Raw genomic sequence first — 20,170 nt, 5'->3', positions numbered from 1 at the left:
GAAAAGTACAAAAATGAGCTGGGCGTGGTGGCAGTCACCTGTAATCCCAGCTACTAGGGAGGCTGAGGCAGAGAATTGCTTGAACCTGGGAGGTGGAGGTTGCAGTGAGCCAAGATTGTGCCATTGCACTCCAGCCTGGGCAACAGCAAGACTCTGTCTCAAAAAAAAAAAATTGCTTTAAAATATTATTTTTCTAGGTCTTACATGGTGTCTTGGGCCTATAATCCCAGCACTTTGGGAAGCCCAGGCAGGAAGATTGCTTGAGGCCAGGAGTCAAGACCAGCGTGGGCAACAGAGCAACACCCCATTTCTACAAACAATAAAAATAAACCAGCCAGGCATGGTAGAGCCTGCCTGTAGTCCTAGCTCCTTGGGAAGCTGAGGCAAGAGGATCTTAAGCCTAGCGTTTAAGGCTGCAGTGAACTATGATCACACAATGGCACTCCAGCCTGGGTGACAGAGAAAGACCCTGTCTCAAAAAACAAAAAACCAACAAAACCTATCATCTATCTGTATATATAATGTATCTAGATTACTCCTTGGTGTCCCCTTAAATTTTGCCCTTAATGATGGAATTTTTGGCTTCACCTTTTTTGAGGGAGTAGGGTAAAATCTTGGGGACAGGGGACCCTGCTGACTGCGCCTGCCTCCCTAAAACTGTGACCTTCCTGTTACTGAGGGGTCTTCTCTACCCCCATCAGAGGCCAGTATAAAGTTCCCAGCCCAGTTCCCGCTCATCCACTGTCCCATCTCCTACTTCCAATGAGCTCAGGAATGGCTCAAAATCCTGGAGTCCTTTCGGTTTTGTTAATTCGATAAGCGTTCCTCGAGGGCAATCTGCTAAGTGCCAGTGAAGCACCTGGCTAGGACGCTGAGCAGAGAGACTGGATCAGTGAGGGGCGTGGTAGGCACCTGGATGGGGCGGGGCTGGTAGACTCTACCTTGAGGACCAACCACCGATCCTGGAGCACTTTCGGGTGGAAACGTCATGTAAGAAATCCCGACCTGGTCTGACTTCCTGCCCCGGGGCCTCAGGCTCTGGACACGCGCCAGGGAGGCGTCGCCCGGCCGCGTCGGAGCCGCTTCCTGGGCGCAGTGGGCGCGGGCTGCCCCGGCTGCGCGGGTGCCGAGAAGCGTGAGGCGCGGGGATTGCGCACCTGGGGTGGCCCTGGCGCGCGGGCGGCGACATGGAGGACGGAGTGCTCAAGGAGGGCTTCCTGGTCAAGAGGGTGAGCGCGTTTCCGAGTCTCGGGACATTGCCCGGGTGGGGCCCCGCCAGCGCGGCTCCCTTGAGCAGGGTCAGACGTGCTCCCCGGGACGGGCTTGCCCTGGTCCCTATCTCCAACCCCCGTGGTAGGACTGAGCTGCCTGTGGCCCCTGATGGGGCAGAGCTGCATGTCTGAAAGGATGCGAGGTGAGCAGTGGTTGGACGTCCGCCCGGAGCCGGAGGAAAGCTTTAGACATAAAAGAGGGGCCATGTACAGTCGAGGACAAGAGTCCCACCTGGTTAGCGCAGTATGGAGTCGGGGCTGGGGTACCGAAGCGGGGGTCTTAATTTCAACTTGTTAAAATGTTATGAATGGTATGGTGTTTAAATAAGATTTACGAAGATAACATAGTTGTGCTCTGCAATTTACAACCTGTGAAGAAGGAGGAACGCTATGTGTCCTAAGTACCTACTATTGGCCAGCCCTGGACATTGTCTCATTTCATCTTTCCAGCAGCCCTGCGGGATCAGTGGTACCTCATTGGCCCCCTTTCATCAAGGTGGAAAACGAAGCCCAGAGGAGTTAGGGAACTTGCTCAGGGTGGTGGAGGCAGTGGGTGGTGGAGGCAGGATCCGGATCAGACCCACTCAGGTTGACCCAAAACTTATCCTGCCTCCGGAGTGCCATACAGGGTGGGTATTGACATCACTCTATTACAGATGGGGAAACTGAGGATCAGAAAGATGAACTAGTTTGCTGAGAGCTCCAGAGCCAGTAATAGCTGGGACTGGAACTGCATGTTCTGACCTTCCCTCCTCAGTCCTTCCCCATCACCCCAGGTGGCCCAGGGCAAGCAAGAGTGCAAAGAAAAACTTGGTGCCTGGGATTAAGGTAGAAGATGAACAAAAGATTGACTGCAAGAGGAAGTTTGTGATTTCAAGTTTTTTTCCTAACTTGACCTTTTTTTTTTGAGACGGGGTCACCCAGGCTGGAGTGCAGTGGCACAATCATGGCTCACCACAGCTTCAACTTCCCAGGCTCAGGTGATCCTCTCACCTCAGCTTCTTGAGTAGCTGGGACTGTAGGTGCCCAGTACTATGTCCAGCAAATTTTTGTATTTTTTTGTAGAGACAGGGTTTTGCCATGTTTCCCAGGCGGGTCTTGAACTCTCGGGTTTAAGTGGTCTGTTCACCTTAGCCTCCCAAAGTGCTGGGATAACAGGCGTGAGCCACCACACAGAGCGTAATTTGAACAATGACATTAACACTAACCATTTATACTGCCATGATGGCATAGCAAACGAACATACAAATCCAGGGCTGAGCCTTCTGGTTCTTCTACTGAGTTTTCAGCTGTGGAAGGGGAACAAAGTGGGATGAGGGTCCCTTCCTTTCGTCTCCTCCCTGGGTGACTGGATCAGCCCTAAAGTCTCAGATCACTTTCATTTTCCCCACAAAATGTGTCCACATGTGTTACATGTTATTTGAGGAGAGCAGTGGCTGTTTGCTGGAAACAGTAAGCTAGGAGGGTAGAGGCTGATGCCAGATCAAGGGTCAGACTGGGTAGAGCAGTACAAAGTGCCACGCCCACATCTTGCCACTGTGGCTGAACTGATAGACCAGTTTCTCACAGCATGTGGAGGTGGTTGCACCTCAGAGAGACTACACATGGGGAGTTTCCATCGTCCTAATATCACATTTAACTGAAGCTTGGGAGGTGGGAGGGAGAGGGAGAGCTGGGCATGGGGCTTTTGGTTGGCACAGTTGATGGCTGGGCCTGGTAAGGCCTGTGGAGGAATGAAGTTAACATGGAGACTGATATTTCTGATGTGGCTTTGGGAGTTTTGGGGGGCCTCCTCCTCCTGTTCCTGGGGGTTACCTTCCATCATTCCCTATCACCCCCACCACGCTGAGAGTCAGAGGAGGGCTAAGGGCTCCCAGGATATCTCCAGGAGAAGGATGGAAGTTCTCTTTTGGGTGGCCTGTTTAGGGAATCCAGGGTGCAGAAAATGAGGAGTCAACAGGTCTGGTCCCCATAAGCCCTTGGAAAAGACGGGGCTTGGCTGAAATCCCTAGAGCTCATTCCAGCCAAATCTAGGGACTGCGATTTGGAGCCTGACCCTGAGACAGAAGCCACACCCCTCCCTGCAGGGTGAGGATGTGGCCCAAGAACCCCTGTTGAGGTCCCAGCCTGCTGAGCAATTTCAGCTTTTCCAACCCCTTTCGTCTTGGGTGGCAACAGCAGTCCCTGTGTCCACTGGAGAAGTTGCAGGCTTTGGCAGGGGGTTCCATAGTTTTAGGAGAGTTAAGAGCTCAGGGGTGGGGAAGGGCCTGAGCTGGGAGCTGGAGTGCAGAACAGTCATCATTGGTGAAGGTGAAGCCAGAGACAGGCAGGGGCACGATGGAGTTGGCTCTTAATCCGCTCAGACAAGAAAAAAGCAGAACTCCGGGCAAAATACAGGGAGCTCATTGGACTTGGCTCTCCGGGGAGTTGGGGGAAGGAAGTGGGGGATGAGCCATGGGCAGGAGTGCTTTTTCTGGGAGAAGAGGCAGAAGCACTGCCAGGTGTTCCTGCCCAGCTCATATTGTGAATAACATTGCAATGTGAACATGCACTGGCCTAGAAATTCTGTGTGTAGGGCTCTACCTTTGCTGTAAAGCTCCATAAAAGCTTTATAACAAAGAGTTATTTTTATTTTATTTTATATTTTTGTAGAGATGAGGTCTCACTCTGTTGCCCACGCTGTTTGGGTTTGCCTTCAAACTCCTAGCTCAAGTGATCCTTCGGCCTCAGCCCCCCAGATTGCTGAGATTAGAGGTGTGAGTCACCACACCCCACCGTTATTTATTTATTTTGTTTAGACAGGGTCTCACTCTGTTGCCCAGGTTGGAGTACAGTGGCACCAGCAGGGCTCACTGCAGCCTTGACCTCCCGGGCTCAAGCAATCCTCCCACCTCAGCCTCCCTAGTAGCTGGGACTACAGGTGCATGTTACCACACCCAGATAATTTTTGTTTTTTGTTTAAAAAAATTTTTTTTTATATAGAGACAGGGTCTCACCATGTTGCCCAGGCTGGTCTTGAACTCCTGGGCTGAAGCCATCCTCCCACTTTGGCCTCTCTGAGTACTGGGATTACAGGTGCCTGGCCAACAAAGAGTCATTTATTTATGTGGTAAAAAAAAACTGAAAACTACCTGTCTGTCCCCACCAAATGACTAATTAAATTATGGTTATACAGATGTTGAAAATGTTTATAGTATTAAAATCCAAAGAGTAAAATGATAAAATGTATGAGAAAAAATACGCAAAGAAGAAAAAGACCAGAAGGAGTTCTGGAGGCTGGAAGTGCAAAGTCAAGGTGTTTCCAGGGTCACGCTGCCTCTGAACTTGTGGAGGAGGGTCCTTCCTTGCCCTTCTAGCTTCTGGTGTTTGCTGGCAACCCTCAGCATTCCCTGGCTTCTAAATGCATCACTGCAACCCCTGTCTCTGTTGTCACGTAACCATCCTCTCCCTATGTGTCTCTTAGTGTCCAAATTTTCCTCTTCCTATAAGGAAGACACTAGTCATATTGGATTAGTGCCCACTCCAGACCAGGGTGACTTCATCTTAACTTGACCATATCGGCAAAGACTCTATTTCCAAATAGCATCACACTTACAGGTCCAGAGGTTAGCACTTCGACATATCTTTTTTGAGGGGGATACAATTCAACCTGTAGCAATTACCATCCCATCTTTGTTTTTCTTTCTTTCTTTTGTTTCTTTTTAATTTTCTTTTCAGGAGATACTGTCTCACTATGTTATCCAAGCTGGAGCACAGAGACTATTCACAGGGGTGATCGTAGTGTATTGCAATGTTGAGCTCTTGTGCTCAAGCGAACTTCCTTCCTCAGCCTCCCAAGTAACTGGGACTGCAAGTACCCACCATGGGCCCAGCTAGCATCTCTGCTTTTCTCAGGGTTATACGGTCTCGGGCAAGACCTTTCTGGGCCTCTGTTTCCTTATCTTTAAAGTTAGGGGCTCTAAAAATCAAAACAGTTGAACTGATGGACATAGAGAGTAGAAGGATGGTTAACAGAGGCTGGGAAGGGTGGCGGGGGCGGGGCTACAGGGGAGGTGGGAATGGTTAATGGGTCAAAAAATTAGAAGAATAAGATCTACTATTTGATAGCATAACAGGGTGACTATAGTCAATAATAACTTAATTGTACATTTTAAAATAACTAAAACAAAGTATAATTGGATTGTTTGTAACGCAAAGGATAAAGGCTTGAGGGGACGGATACCTATTCTCCATACTGTGATTATTATGCAATGTATGCCTGTATCAAAACATCTCATATACCCCATTAATATATATACTTACTATGTACCCATGAAGATTAAAAACAAAACATTTAAAGTAAAAAAATGCATCAATACCCCTTGCGTGGAATTGACAGAAACTTCCTTAAGTGGAAGGGACTCTGGGAAATGTAACATTTCATCCAGGAAAGTATAACATCTCTGTATTTGTTTTTGTTGTTGTTGTTGTTGTTTTTGAGATGAAGTCTCCCTCTGTCACCCAGGCTGGAGTGCAGTGGCACCATCATCTTGGCTCACTGCAAACTCTGCCTCCTGGGTTCTAGTGATTCTTTTGCCTCAGCCTCCTGAGTAGCTGGGATTAGAGGTGCATGCCACCACACCCGGCTAATTTTTATATTTTTGGTAGAGACAGGGTTTCACCATGTTGGCTAGACTGGTATCAAACTCCTGACCTCAGGTGATCCACCCACCTCGGCCTCTCAAAATGTTGGGATTGTAGGTGTGAGCCACCGTGCCCAGCCTGTATTTGTATTTTCTGCCCAATACAATGGGTTGCATTTTTCTCCTCTTACATCACGCGTCTCCTTCCTTTCCCTATCATATTAGTTTGCAAGGGCTGCTATAACTAAATATCACAGAATCGGTGGTTTACACAGCTGAGATTTATTTCTCATGGTTCTGCATGTTAGATGTCCAATATCAAGGTACCAGCAGTTTGGTTTTTTTCTGAGCCTCTCTCTCCTTGGCTTGCAGATGGTACCTAATCACTGTGTCCTCATTGGTCTTTCCTCTGTGTGAGTGCTCTGTGTGTCTAAATCTCCTCTTCTTTTTAAAATTATTGTTACTGTTGTTTTAGAGACAGGGACTCACTCTGTTGCCCAGGCTGGAGTGTAGTGGCATAATCATGGTTCATTGTAGCCTCAACCTCCTGGGCCCAAGCAATTCTCCTACCTCAGCCTCTCAAGTAGCTAGGACTACAGGCACGTGCCACCATGCCTGGCTAATTTTTATTTATTATTATTATTATTTTATTAATAGACATGGGTTCTCCCAGGCTCAAGCAATCCTTCTGCCTCAGCCCCCCAGCTTGCTGGGATTACAGGCATGAGCTACCACACCCAATCTAAATCTCCTCTTCTTATAAAGATGCTAGTCCGATTGGATTAGAGCCCATCCTAATGACCCCATTTTAATTCAATTCCCTCTTTAAAGGGGATGTATTTCCAAATACATTCCTAGTTTCAGGCATGGGGCTAGGCATTCAACATATGAATTTTGGAGGCACACATTTCAGCCCATACCACTTTTTTTTTTAAGAGGCAAAATCTCATTCTGTCACCTAGGTTGGAGTGCTATGTGATCATAGCTTGCTGCAGCCTCAAATTCATCAGTTTAAATGATTTTCCCTCCTCAGCCTCCCAAATGGCTGGGACTACAAATGTATGCCACCATGCCCAGCTACTTTTTACATTTTTTTGTAGAGATGACATTTCACTGTGTTGCCCAGGCTAGTCTCAAACTCCTGGCCTCAAGTGATCCTCCCACCTGGGCCTCCCAAAATGCTGGAATTACAGGCATGAACCACCATGATCAGCCCTAAGATTCTTTTGCCCTCTCCTCTCCTCCACCTCCTACCAGTCCCCCTACCATGAACTTAGATTGCATTCTCCTCTCCCTACCAGCTACCTTGGGGGCCAGCAGTTTACTGCCTTGGATTCAGAAGCACCCAGATGCCCAAGACCAGTCCTGCTAGTGCTGCCTCAGGACCCCCACAGTTGGGAGGGGTCATAGGAAAGTGACCTGAAGCTGGACTATGTGCAGAGCAGTAGAGAACCCCAATAGCTGAGAAGTCAAAGGCAAATATTTTTTGTTTCTTTAAACATGTCTGCTTGTGTCAGGTAAAACTGTCAATGGCCATACTACATGTGGATGTAAGTAAGGAACAGTGAAGAGCAAAAATGTGCAATTCCGATAGACTGCACGAGCCCTCTCCTGGGAACAGAGTGATCATCGTGTAGTGTAATAACAATGAGACATGTTAATAAACTCTTGTTAGATTAGCTGTGTTATAAGTCTTATTTCGTTGTCACGGTAAATTCTGTTTGGGCTCAGGTCAGTGATCACAAAGCTCTGTTATATGCACAAATAACTTTGAAGCAGACAATTCCTTTTATAACTTTTGGTTTTTTAACAGTTCTCAGTACGTGCTGCATGTAGAATAGAATCATAGCACCAGAGATTGGCCTTTGATATGAATCAGTGCTAGGCAAGGAAATGAGTGAGTTGGGGCTATGGACTTTGATTCAGATAAAGCACTTCTCTCGGTTAGAACCTAGCCCTAAGTTGGGCTTTGGAAATACGCCAGGAAGGGGCTTTTGGGATTATGTACTAAACTCATTCCTTTCTGATCCCTCAGCAGACATTTCCTCATCCACTGATCCGTTCTAGAAATAGGCTTTCCGTGTTCACCTGGCTCTTCTGTCCATTGGCTCTATGATCTACCTGAGAACCACCCAAACTACCTATGTCTTTAGCCTGCCACACCTGGCTAGGTAAGACTGTTAGAGTCCTTAGCACTGGGAGACTGTAAATGGCCTCATATTGCCCTCATCCTTTGACTAGTAATATTCTTTCTAGGAAAATAACCAAAGGGAAAAAAAACCAGATGCAGGTCAAACTGTATGTGCAAGGATATTCATTACAGAATAGTGAAAAAAATATGGAACAACCTCAGTTACAAACAATAGAAGTTGGCAAGTAAACTATGTATCCACATGATGGTCATTAAAAATATGTTTTACAGAAATTTAATGGTGTGAGAAGATGCTCAGCAAGGCCAAAGGAAACAGGGACCGGGCATGGTGGCTCATGCATGTAATCCTAGCACTTTGGGAGGCCAAGGTGAGAGGATTGCACAAGCCCAGGAGTTTAAGACCAGCCTGGGGAATATAGTGAGACCTCGTCTCTACAAAAAACCAGGTGTGGTGGCACACACCTGGAGTCCCAGCCACTTGGGAGGCTGAGGTGGGAGGATCCCTTGACTCCAGGAGGCAGACACTGCAGTGAGCTGAGGTCATGCCACTGTACTCCAGCCTGTCTAAAAACAAAAACAGAAAACTAGAAAATAAAAGTATATGTAAAATAATCATAGTTTTTTTTTTTTAAAAAGCCAGAATGCAAAAACTAAAAGTAAAAAAGACTAGAAAGAAATAGAATATGTTAGCAATGGCTATTTCCTAGAAGTAGGATTACAGGTGAGTGATTTTTCTCTTCTTTTTACTTTGTAGTTTCTTTCAAGGTTTATAACCAGAGAAATGGCCAAATGGGAACTAGAAGGCCAGTGCCAAAGGTCTTTGCTACATACTCAGAAAAGATCCAGACACAGATCCTGCCATCTCCCTTGTTGGAGAGTTGTTTCCATGGCACAGTCTGGTTACCTGTGCCACTGGACACCTCTCTCTGAACACCATCCCTCCCCTCAGCCACTCACCTCAGGGCTTTCTTGTCTGTCCATAGGGCCACATTGTCCACAACTGGAAGGTGCGATGGTTCGTCCTTCGGCAGAACACGCTGGTGTACTACAAGCTTGAGGGGGGTCGGAGAGTGAACCCTCCCAAGGGCCGGATCCTCCTGGATGGCTGCACCATCACCTGCCCCTGCCTGGACTACGAAAACCGACCAGTAAGTAAAGGTCCCTGCTGTCCAGTTCCTCCTTGCCCCAGACCCTTCCCACCTCTGGCTTCTTTGGGAAACTGGTATGGGTAGGAGGAAGAGCTCAGAGTTAGAACTGGAAAACTTGGATTCAAATCCTGGCTACGCCACATACGAAGTATGTGAGCTTGGACAAGTACCTAAACTTCTCTGAGCCTTTGTTCCTCATCTGTAAAATGGGATGAAATAATTACCCCTGAGTGTCTCATGTGGTTGCGGTGAGGACTTTGAAGGTCATGGTGTATTAGAGCACAGTGTGGGCTGGGAGGTAGGCGCCACACAAATCTGAGTAATTACTGCTATCTTGGGGCTCACTGTGATGGCTTTCATCCCCTGAGGGGTCTGCGTTCCATAACTAAGGGGTGGCTTCAACCCTACCGTTAAAAAAGTCTAGGCTGGGCGTGGTGGCTCACACTTGTAATCCCAACACTTTGGGAGGCCAAGATGGGTGGATTGCTCCAGGTGAGGCATTTGAGACCAGCCTGGCCAACATGGTGAAACCATGTCTCTACTAAAAATATAAAACTTAGCTGAATGTTGTAGCAGGAGCCTGTAATCCCAGCTACTCAGGAGGCTGAGGCAGGAAAATTGCTTGAGGCCTGGGAGCCAGAGGTTGCAGTGAGCCAAGATCACACCACTACACTCCAGCCTGGGTGACAGAACAAGACTTTAAAAAAAAAAGTCTAACAATGAATCATTTATCAAGGGCCCATTATGTGCCAAGAAATTTGCAAGGCATGGAGAAATTGAGGAAAAAAATGGTAAGACTGTTTCTTCATTTTGTTGAGAAAGCAAGTGGTTAACTGAAAACACATTTGGCATTCCAAGGATGGCACAGCTATCAAGAGCTGCAGAGAACCCTTTATCCCTGAAGAGGAAAAATATATTTCAGGCTGGGTCAGGCAAAGCTTCAGGAATAGAGATGTGGGTAAAGATGGAACAAGGAGAGAGGCAGTCATTTCGAACAGGTGGAATATCTTGAGTAAAAGTAAGAAGACTATACCTGGAGAGAGGTGGGTGTGGCTTCTGGGGAGAAGGGCCTCCAGTGTGGTCAACAGGAAACCTTCACTAAAGGAGTGATTGGAGCTTGGTTTGGGCCAGAGGAAAGTAAATGGAGGAGAGCCATTTAAGATTTTGAGTGAGAGAATGGTCTGAGGAAAACTTTCTTACAGACTGGATGTAGTGGCTCATGCCTATAATCCCAGGATTTTGGGAGGCTGAGATGGGCAGATCACTTGAGATCAGGAGTTCAAGACCAGCCTGGCCAACATGGTGAAACCCCTTCTGTACTAAAAATACAAAAATTAGCTGGGCGTGGTGGCAGACTCCTGTACTCCCAGCTACTCCAGAGGCTGAGGCAGGAGAATTACTTGAACCCAGGAGGTGGAGGTCGCAGTGAGCCAAGATCACGCCATTGCACTCCAGCCTGGGCGACAGAGTGAGACTCTGTCTCAAAAAAAAGAAAACTCTGTTAGAAAGATCTTAGAAAGACTAAAATGAGGCCAACACGGTGGCTCAGGCCTGTAATCCCAGCACTTTGGGAGGCCAAGGTGGGCAGATCAGGAGGTCAGGATCATGCCCAGGAGTTCAAGATCACCCTGGGCAACACAGTGAAACCTAGTCTCTACTAAAAAATACAAAAATTAGCCAGGCATGGAGGCACACTTCTGTAATCCCAGCTACTTGGGAGGCTGAGGCAAGAGAATCGCTTGAACTTGGGAAGTGGAGGTTACAGTGAGCTGAGATTGTGCCACTGCACTCCAGCCTGGGTGACAGAGTGAGATTCTGTCTCAAAAACAAACAAACAAAAGCAAAAACAAAAAAACAAAGTGACCTGGCTGGGAAGAAGCTGAAACCGTATCCCATGAGAAATGTGTGAAAGACTTGATGCTTAGACACGAGAAGAGAAGACGGAAGGGAGCATGACTAGCAGTCCACTTGAGGTAGGCATTAATATCCTGTTATTTCCTAATGTGCCAGGAGATCTGGGGTTTGTGTTCAGATGGGTCTGACTTTAAAGCCTGGGCACTTCCCTCTTCATTGTAGGGGCTGCATAGGAGGTGAGTCTTCATCTGTATGCTTCTAGAAGAGAGAACAGAACCAGCGTGTCCAGGAAGCAGTTCCTACACTAACTACCTTGTCCACAAGGGGAAGGTGGCCATGTGAGGCCATAAGCTTCCTGTCACTGGAGGTGTCCAAGTGAATCCTTAAAGACCACCTGCTGTGTGGCTGGGGGCTCAAGGCATTTGGCAGTCACCGTCTCCTAGATTCTCCCAGGGCCCCATCATTTTTGCTGCCCGACATCCTCTTGCTCTGCCTGAGTGCTGGCCTGACTGGCTGTCTCTTCCCACAGCTCCTCATTAAGCTGAAGACTCAAACGTCAACAGAGTACTTCCTGGAGGCCAGTTCTCGAGAGGAGCGGGACGCCTGGGCCTTTGAGATAACTGGGGCTATTCATGCAGGGCAGCCGGGGAAGGTCCAGCAGCTGCACAACCTGAGAAACTCCTTCAAGCTGCCCCCCCACATCAGCCTGCAGTGAGTTCCCTGCCTGCCAGGCTCTACACAGTGTCTCCTGCTTGTGTGCAGTAGGCAGGGGACCCGGCCCCTTGAGTGGGGTAGGGGCTCTGTGCTTGCTGCACAGCCTGGCTAATGCCACCATCGTGCTTCATCATCCCTGTCCTGCTCATATTACTTTCTCTGCTTGAAAGTGGCCTTACCTACCTGCCCCATTCCTATGAAATCTCTCCAGGTTCCTGCCACCTCTGCACACCTCCACGACACAAGACCCCCATTCCATTTCAGCAGTGCTCAGGGCTGTGTCACAGCTCCCCCAAAGTCTTCTTAGTCTGTTTTCTGTTACTTTATAACAGGATACCTGAAATTGGGTGACTTATAAGAAGGAATTTATTTCTTATCATTATAAAGGCTGAGAAGTCCAAGGCTGAGAGGCTGCATCTGGTGAGGGCCTTCTTGCTGGTGGGAGCTCTCTGTGGAGTCCCAAGGCAATGCAGGGCATCACACAGTGAGAGGGCTGAGCATGCTAACATGCTTGCTCAGGTCCCTCTTCCTCTTACAAAGCCACCAGTCCCATTCCCATGATAATTCATTAACTCATTTAACCCATTAACCCATGAATGGATTAATCCATTCACAAGGGCAGAGCCCCCATGACCCAATCAGCTCTTAAAGGCATCACCTCTCAATATTGCCACATTGGAGATTTTCAACATGAGTTTTGGGATAAACATTCAAACCACAGTAAATCTCTATAAACCTCCCAGGCAACAGAAGTGTTACACCCATCAAAGATGGGTCCACCAGTCAATTTCTGGGTTCACAAAAACTCCTTACCAGGGGAGTCTTTGAAACCTTGACTGTATACCTCCTATGAGTCCAGAGAGCTGCTAAACACTGTTGGGTGCAGGGAGGAGCAGCTGCAGATAAGGGTGGGTAGGCAGGTGGGTTCAAAGATAGTTCAAAAAGTAGCTGGTGGGGGGTTGAACTTAATGCAGGAGACCACGGAGAATCATATGGGCTACTGTGTACTTTTGGGGTTTTTTGTTTTTCTTTTTTTGGAACAGGGTCTCACTCTGTCACCTGGGCCAGAGTACAGTGGAGCGATCACAGCTCACTGCAGCCTTGACCTCCTGGGCTCAAGTGATCCTCCCACCTCAGTACCCCAAAGCACTGGGATGACAGGTGTGAGCCATGGTGCCCGGCATACACTCTGGTTTGTAAGTTAAAAGTCACACCTCTTTGGTTTTACTATAAAAGCAGCGTGTGTCTGGGATAGAAATATTAGAACATTTAGATAAGCAAGAAGAAGAAATATCTAAAAATCCTGCCTCTCAAATTTTGATGCATAACTGAACACCCCATTCTGTGGTGAGGAGGTGTAAACAAACCTACCTGCAAAGACCAAGGCAGCTGAGAGGCATAAGAAACAGGCTGACAAATCCAGTTTCTCAGAAAGAGGCATTTAATAGGGAATTACAAACAGAAGTGATGTATCTGCTGGCCAAGAGACAGTGAATCACCACACTCATCCTTCAGAAAATATCCTTTATATAGCAAGTTTTTTTGGGAAAATGTGCAGCTAGTCATGCCTCAGACTTTCTTGTGAAACTTGTGACCACCGGGGAGGTTAGATAAACATCTTTATGAGGGGCGATCTATGCTATGGGGATACTGTGGTGTGCAGGAGTCCAACATCCATCATCGGCCTGGGCACAGTAACTCACACCTGTAATCCCAGCACTTTGGGAGACAGGGGTGGGTGGATCACTTGAGGTCAGAAGTTTGAGACCAGACTGGCCAACATGGTGAAACCCTGTCTCTACTAAAAATAGACAAATTAGCTGGGAATGGCGGCACACGCCAGTAATCACAGCTGCTTCAGAGGCTGAGGCAAGAGAATGACTTGAACCCAAGAGGCAGAGGTTGCAGTGAGACGAGATCATGCCACTGCATCCCAGCCTGGGCGACAGAGCGAGACTCCATCTCAAAAAACAAACAAACAAACAAACAAACAAAAAACAACACAAAATCAGTCATCATGGTGGCTTCTCTTCAAGATGGTATCACTCTTCCATGCAAAAGGCTGCTTTCCTATACCCCCTTTCTTTGTGATATGGGTCACACCATTTGCTACTTGCTTTATACCCTTAGCAGTGACTCTGGACCTTCCCTTGTACCTCCCAGTATGACGAGGGTTCCCTCTCCTTTGCCTTCCCTTCCATGTAGTCAAATTGTGGACAAGATGCATAATAGCAGCAGCGGAATCCGTTCAAGCCCCAACATGGAGCAGGGGAGCACCTACAAAAAGACCTTCCTCGGTGAGCCAGTCCCCCAGGGCTGGGCTGGGCACTCGACCTGGGACATGGTGATGCAAAGCTCAGCTGTGCTCTTGCCTGAGATGACCATGTGTGGGTGCGTAGCCACAGCTCTATGCAGCAGGTATGGCCTTCATTTTGCTCTTGGGTAGGGCTCTATGAGGCTGCCCAGAGGGCCAAGTTCAGTGAGGTCATTGGCCACACACCACAAGGATGCTGGTCTGTTGCCTGCCACCTGACTGGTGCTGCTCTTGGCCAGGTTCCTCCCTGGTGGACTGGCTCATCTCCAACAGCTTTGTGGCCAGCCGTCTGGAGGGGGTGACCCTGGCCTCCATGCTCATGGAAGAGAATTTCCTCAGCCCGGTGGGTGTCCGGAGCATGGGAGCCATTCGCTCTGGGGATCTGGCCGAGCAGTTCTTGGATGACTCCACGGCCCTGTATACTTTCGTAAGTTAGGGAGTGGGTTCTTGCCACCAGGGCAAAGGCTAAGGAATACACAACAGAATGGGGTCCTGGGGTCCACAGTCACCGGAGGAGACCTTGGGCTTGGGAGATGACTTCATCCTGTTGCAGAATGAGGATTCTGTTCTGAGGAATTCCCTTTCCCCTCTGACAGCCCCCATAGCCTGGGCCTAGGTCTTTTCTGTAGCAGAGTCCTCCCTCCCTCCTTCCCCCTAGGCTGAGAGCTACAAAAAGAAGATAAGCCCCAGGGAAGAAATTAGCCTGAGCACTGTGGAGTTAAGTGGCATGGTGGTGAAACAAGGCTACCTGGCCAAGCAGGTATGGCTGTTTTGGAGTATGGAATAAAGATGGACAGTTCTCAAGCTCAGGGGAGACAGCAGTAAGCCCAGAGGAAGGGAAGGGCTGAGGCTGCTGGAGGGCATCAATTACAGCAGAATCTACGAAGGCAGGAGCCTAGCACCAGCCAACAGAAGCAAGTCAAAGAATGGGCACATGTCACACTCACACACGTGTGCCAGACACAAGGGCTGTTTGGGAAAAATGTACTATATACACACAGAATTATCACAACATCAAAAAAACAACTTCTACAGAAGTGCCTGGCTTCACATATTTGTCTTTGAGGCTTTGCTGACTGGTTTGAGGTTTCGCATGTGCTGGCCTTCCATTCCTTGGGGCATCCTGGGGTCTCTGCCTTCCCAGGTGAGATTCTGCACACCCCCTTGATACACTTTCTGACCCAAAAACAAATTTCTCCACCATGTTGGTAGGTTGAAGATCAGATTCTGCACTGTAAGGCCCAGGGTTACACAGATTCTTCACTGTAAGGCCCAAAACCTGGTCATGGCCACTAATCTTAAACCGTGTTTGGGAGAAGCAGAACCAGAGGCAAGCCATATCTTGCAGCATTCCTGCCTGTGCCTAACAAAAAGGGTATTCAGTGAACAAAATCACTTGTCCTTGGCACAGGAAGTGTAGCAGACATTTTGTATGGTCTTGTGTTTGTGCACGTTGTATACCATGTGAATGTGTTTGTCTGCACAGAGGGCATGTACACGGCTCAGCATCGCTCCCACTGTTGCTTGGAGCATGTGCTGTTGCTGTTACCTGCTTCTTGCATATCAGGATCCTCATCTTCTCTTAGATTCTTACCATCCCCACCGCTGCCTCTCTGTGCCAAGGCCCTGCTTCTGCTGGGCCTGATGGGAGTCCTTCCTGAGGGAGTGTGAAGAGGGGGTAGGAGGGACTCTGAGGTTGTTCCTGACTAGGAGGGCTAAGGTTCATGAGCTAACCTTAGTTCTCCTGGTCAGTGAGGCTAAAGAAAGTCACACACACACACACACACACACACACACACGTCAGCTTCTTACACATTTAGATTTTATCATATAATTGAGCATTTCTTTTTTTCCTAACGCACAATGTGAAAGTGGTTTTACTGCACATGTGGGCGCACATGCAGACTGCACAAATGTACCTGCAGCTGCAGGTTTGTTTTTGGACTGACTTGGCCCTTAGCTGGTGCCCCTGGGTTCAAGTTTGCCTGTGTGCTCCCAGCCCAGCTGATACCTGCTGCCTCCCTGTCTTCTTTCATGCCCTGAGTGGTATGTGTCCCCTTTCCTTCTGCGTGGACTCTCTTTGGCTATATTGACTTGACTTAGGTGATGGCTAGTGTCACTGAGTGAGGGTGTTGGCAGGGAAGTCTGTGACATGTCATTGCTATCCTTGGGTTTTCTGCTGACTGGTCTTAGAATGTAGTCCCATTGGAGCGGGCTGGCTTGCTGGGAGTTTGGCATTACATGTATAGATGTGGGAGAGAGGGAGATACAGCTATCACCAATGAGCTTTGAACCCTTTCTTTGCCTCAGGGGCACAAGAGGAAAAACTGGAAGGTTCGACGCTTTGTTCTGAGGAAGGATCCAGCTTTCCTGCATTACTATGACCCTTCCAAAGTGAGTGTGCATGCTGGCTCCTTGCTGGTCCCATGTTGTGATGCCCCTAGACACTCCTCTCCTGGCACAGCAGACAGCTGGCTAGACATCCTGCCTCCCCATGGCATGCGGCATAACTTGCATTGCACCAGGCCTTTCCTCCCACTGTCCAAGCTGCTCTGCCCTGTGATCACATAGGTGCCTGCTTCTTGAACAGTTTCTTCTATGCCTAATCCCCCACTTCCCATGAGAGGGCATCTTTATCATTTTCAAAGAAAAGCATCTTTTGATCTTCCCCAAAGCCTGCTTTGTGAATAGGGAGAATGAGGTGGGCTAACAGAGACTCCTACTGGCACTTCCCAGCCTTTCCACACTTTCCATTCAAAGATCCCATTAATTCTGCCTCCCTCCACTTTTCCCCACCTATGTTTTGAAAAGTTTCTTTCACCATATATTTAAGCCATAATTTGCTAATTTGCTTTTTAAAAAACTTTGATGGCAAAGTTTTTTTTAAAAAAATATTTTTCTGTTTCTAATACTAGGTATTGCCACATGCTGAGTGGATCTAATTCTAGTCAAAAGAAAAGAAAAAGAGCCCTTTAGTTAGCTGTTCAGCCTTGTCTTGGGAGATGCATGACTTTTATTAGTTTTTGTCGAAACAGTAATGAGTGGGCAGTTCTTTCCTCACTGAGCTTCAGTCAGGAACTCCTATCCTAAGCTGAGAGCAGCTGAAGGAACCCTGCCTGGACCCTTCCAGGCCACAGGGGGGCCCAGGGCCAGGAAGGGATGTGGCAGGAGGAGCCTCCAGAAAGCTCCGGTTGACCTCTCCGTGGGTCATGGTGGCCTGGCTACAGGATGGAGTTCAAACTCCTTCCTTCCTGGCTACCTCAAATCCTGTTTGAAGCAAGAAAAAAAAAAAAATAAATGAAAAAACACTTCAGTTTTGTATTTAACTCTTACCATGGTCCAGCCTAACCTACTTTCTTTGTGCCCTTGATGAGTCTGCTGTCTCTGCTTTTAAAATAGGAAACTGAGAAAATATATATACACATATGTGCCTGTATACACATATCTGTAAGTACATATACATGTAAATATATGTATATACATATATATGTGCACACGCACAAATGCTCACATACGTACGTAGATGGAAACAGTGCAGAAAAGATTACTCAAGACAAAGTGAAAAGGAAATAAAAGAATTGTCAAATTTCAGGGCTGCAGGTACAAGATAAGGAACCATCTCAAAAGTATTCTGCTGTTAATTTGTTCCCCACTTTACTCCCATTCCTCCTCCTGTTTGGGCTGAATGTCCCTCTTCTGCCCTGGGGACCTACTGCCCTATGCAGGCCGAATTCATGCCTCCTGTCCTCCCTGAGACTGCCTCCAGGCTGGGGCAGATCCCTTCCTTCTCTGAACTTTCCTCCCGTTGGCATGTAATAGTAAAAATATTTCCAGTTTTTTATTTAACTATTTTATTTTTTGCCCTACCTCTTGCTGGGCCCAACATGCAATATGAAGTTGATTATTAATTAATTGAAGGGTTCCTGGGACCCGAGGCACATGCTGTGTAAAATTGCCCTGAATCGTCCAGGGATACCACAAATCACTGTTTTGTATCACAGTTTCATGCTATGCACATGCTAGACCTGTTTGACAATATCCAATGTGCAGGAATCTATCAACTTTGCAGAAATGATTACTATAGCTGGGTGTGGTGGCTCATGCCTGTAATCCCAGCAATGGGAGGCTGAGGAGGGCAGATCCCTTGAGGTCAGGAGTTTGAGACCACCCTGGCCAACGTGGTGAAATCCCGTCTCTACTAAAAATACAAAGCCAGCTGTAGTGGCATGTGCTTGTAATTTCAGTTCTTCGGAAGGCTGAGGCCAGAGAATCGCTTGAACCTGGGAGGCAGAGGTTGTAGTAAGCTGAAATTGTGTCACTGAACTCCAGCCTAAGTGACAGAGTGAGGCTCTGTCTCAAAATAATTTAAAAAATAATAAATTTCACTAAATATATATTTCTGATTAGTTTGTAAGATGCACACATGGGTTAAGAAGCCAGTGAATACTTTTCTGGGTAGCATGTTGGATCAGAGCCTCTGTTTGAGATATCTCCAGGAATGAAAAGCAGATTTGCAAGTCTCTAAGACTGGTAACTGCAACATTGGTGGGAACTACCGCTACGGGCTGTGAAATGAAGAGGCCCAAGCTTCCTTACTGATACATGCAGCTTTGACCGTGTGATGTCCAAGTTCAGCTTCATCTTTTATTATAAATGATTTGTGCTGAGTTCTTTAGCTGGCCTGAGTTGTAGCAGAAGTACAACTCTTTCCTTTTGTGCACTCACAGATTTCCTAACTGGGTCTCCTTTCCTCTGCAGGAAGAGAACAGGCCAGTGGGTGGGTTTTCTCTTCGTGGTTCACTTGTGTCTGCTCTGGAGGATAATGGTGTTCCCACTGGTAAGGTGCAACTTCAGCCCTGGCCTGAAGATCTCAGAGGCCTCCCTCCTGCACCTCAATAATGCCCTACTGATGAAACAACAGCTTTAGGAGCTAAGCAGGGCTTTCTCAATGAGACAGAGTGGTGTGAGTTTTGAAGTGAATTTCAGAATTGAACAAAGGGTATGTTCTTAGTGTTTTTAAGAATACAGTTAAGTAATCCTTATGTTAATAATCTTTCCCCTCAGTTTCTGTGCTGATGGACCACAAGCTTCTGCCTAAAAATAATAGCTGAGGCTTACACAGTGCTTTAGGATTAATAACATACTTTAATATCTATCTTAACACTAATTTCACAATAGCCAGCCATAGTAAGAAGACATTATTCCCATCTTATGGCTGTGGAATTGGGGTTCCAAAAAGTTAAACAATTTGAGATCAAATTCCAAATTCTGTGCTTGCTGTTAACATAAACATACTGGATTCTTTGGTGTAAATGACATGGTAGATCTATGGCATGCTACCATTTTGAGCATAGGAGCAGGCAAGGGCTACCAGGAATATCCAGACATAACCACTGGCAGGCCTTAGGACACTGGTGAGGGATAGGGAATGGGAGGAAACGGGATATCGTCTGATGGGATTTTCTAACTGTATACCTTTTATTTAAGAAATACATCATTGTATGGTTTTGTCCATGTCTCAGATGACTTTCTTCTGGTTCATTGTGAAAGCAGACATCCTATTCAATCACTGATTTTTTTTTTCTTTTATTCTGCCTAGGGGTTAAAGGGAATGTCCAGGGAAACCTCTTCAAAGTGATTACTAAGGATGACAAACACTATTACATTCAGGCCAGCAGCAAGGTTGAGCGAGTCGAGTGGATTGAAGCTATCAAAAAGCTAACATGACAAGGACCCGAGGAACCAGGATTCTTCCCTCCTACCAGATGACACAGACAGGATTTCCTGGAGAATGGGAGTGTGTTGAGACTTGACTTCTTTGTATGTTTTGTACTTCTTTGGAGGGTGAATGCTGAAGAGTTCCTCGGATTATAAACAGCAGTGGTGCCATTTCCTTCCCCATCTTCATGTTACAACCTGGAAAGGCTAGAACAGCCATTAGGTGTCAGCATCTTGAGTTTTACCCAGCATCACAAACAGCCATTCCCTTGGGCACTAAAATAGTTTCTCTTTGTTGGAACAATTACCCTGGCCATGCCATAATGCTGAATAAAACTCTTCTTATGCAGTTCTCTCTTAACTTCTTTGGAATTAGT

The 20,170-nt window shown here is 47.2% G+C and overlaps 1 protein-coding gene across 2 annotated transcripts; it reads left to right on the top strand.

Moving 5' to 3' along the window:
- The first annotated feature begins 1,092 nt into the window (after positions 1–1,092).
- Positions 1,093–20,142, top strand: PLEK2 (pleckstrin 2). 2 transcript variants are annotated; one of them, XM_002754029.7, is made up of 9 exons: positions 1,093–1,229; positions 9,029–9,193; positions 11,577–11,758; positions 13,967–14,058; positions 14,315–14,502; positions 14,734–14,835; positions 16,386–16,469; positions 18,834–18,912; positions 19,675–20,142. In XM_002754029.7, exons 1-9 carry the CDS (start codon positions 1,188–1,190, stop codon positions 19,800–19,802), a joined length of 1,062 nt encoding a protein of 353 aa, XP_002754075.1. In that variant the 5' UTR covers positions 1,093–1,187; the 3' UTR covers positions 19,803–20,142. The 2 variants fall into 2 exon arrangements, with proteins under 2 accessions (XP_002754075.1, XP_009004457.1); XM_009006209.5 differs by lacking the exon at positions 18,834–18,912.
- The last annotated feature ends 28 nt before the right edge of the window (positions 20,143–20,170 follow it).

The sequence above is a fragment of the Callithrix jacchus genome, chromosome 8 (assembly GCF_049354715.1).
Source record: "Callithrix jacchus isolate 240 chromosome 8, calJac240_pri, whole genome shotgun sequence".
Classification (NCBI taxonomy): Eukaryota; Metazoa; Chordata; class Mammalia; order Primates; family Cebidae; genus Callithrix; species Callithrix jacchus.
The sequence above is the reverse complement of the archived record's forward strand: the minus strand, read 5'-3'. Positions and strand labels throughout refer to the sequence as shown.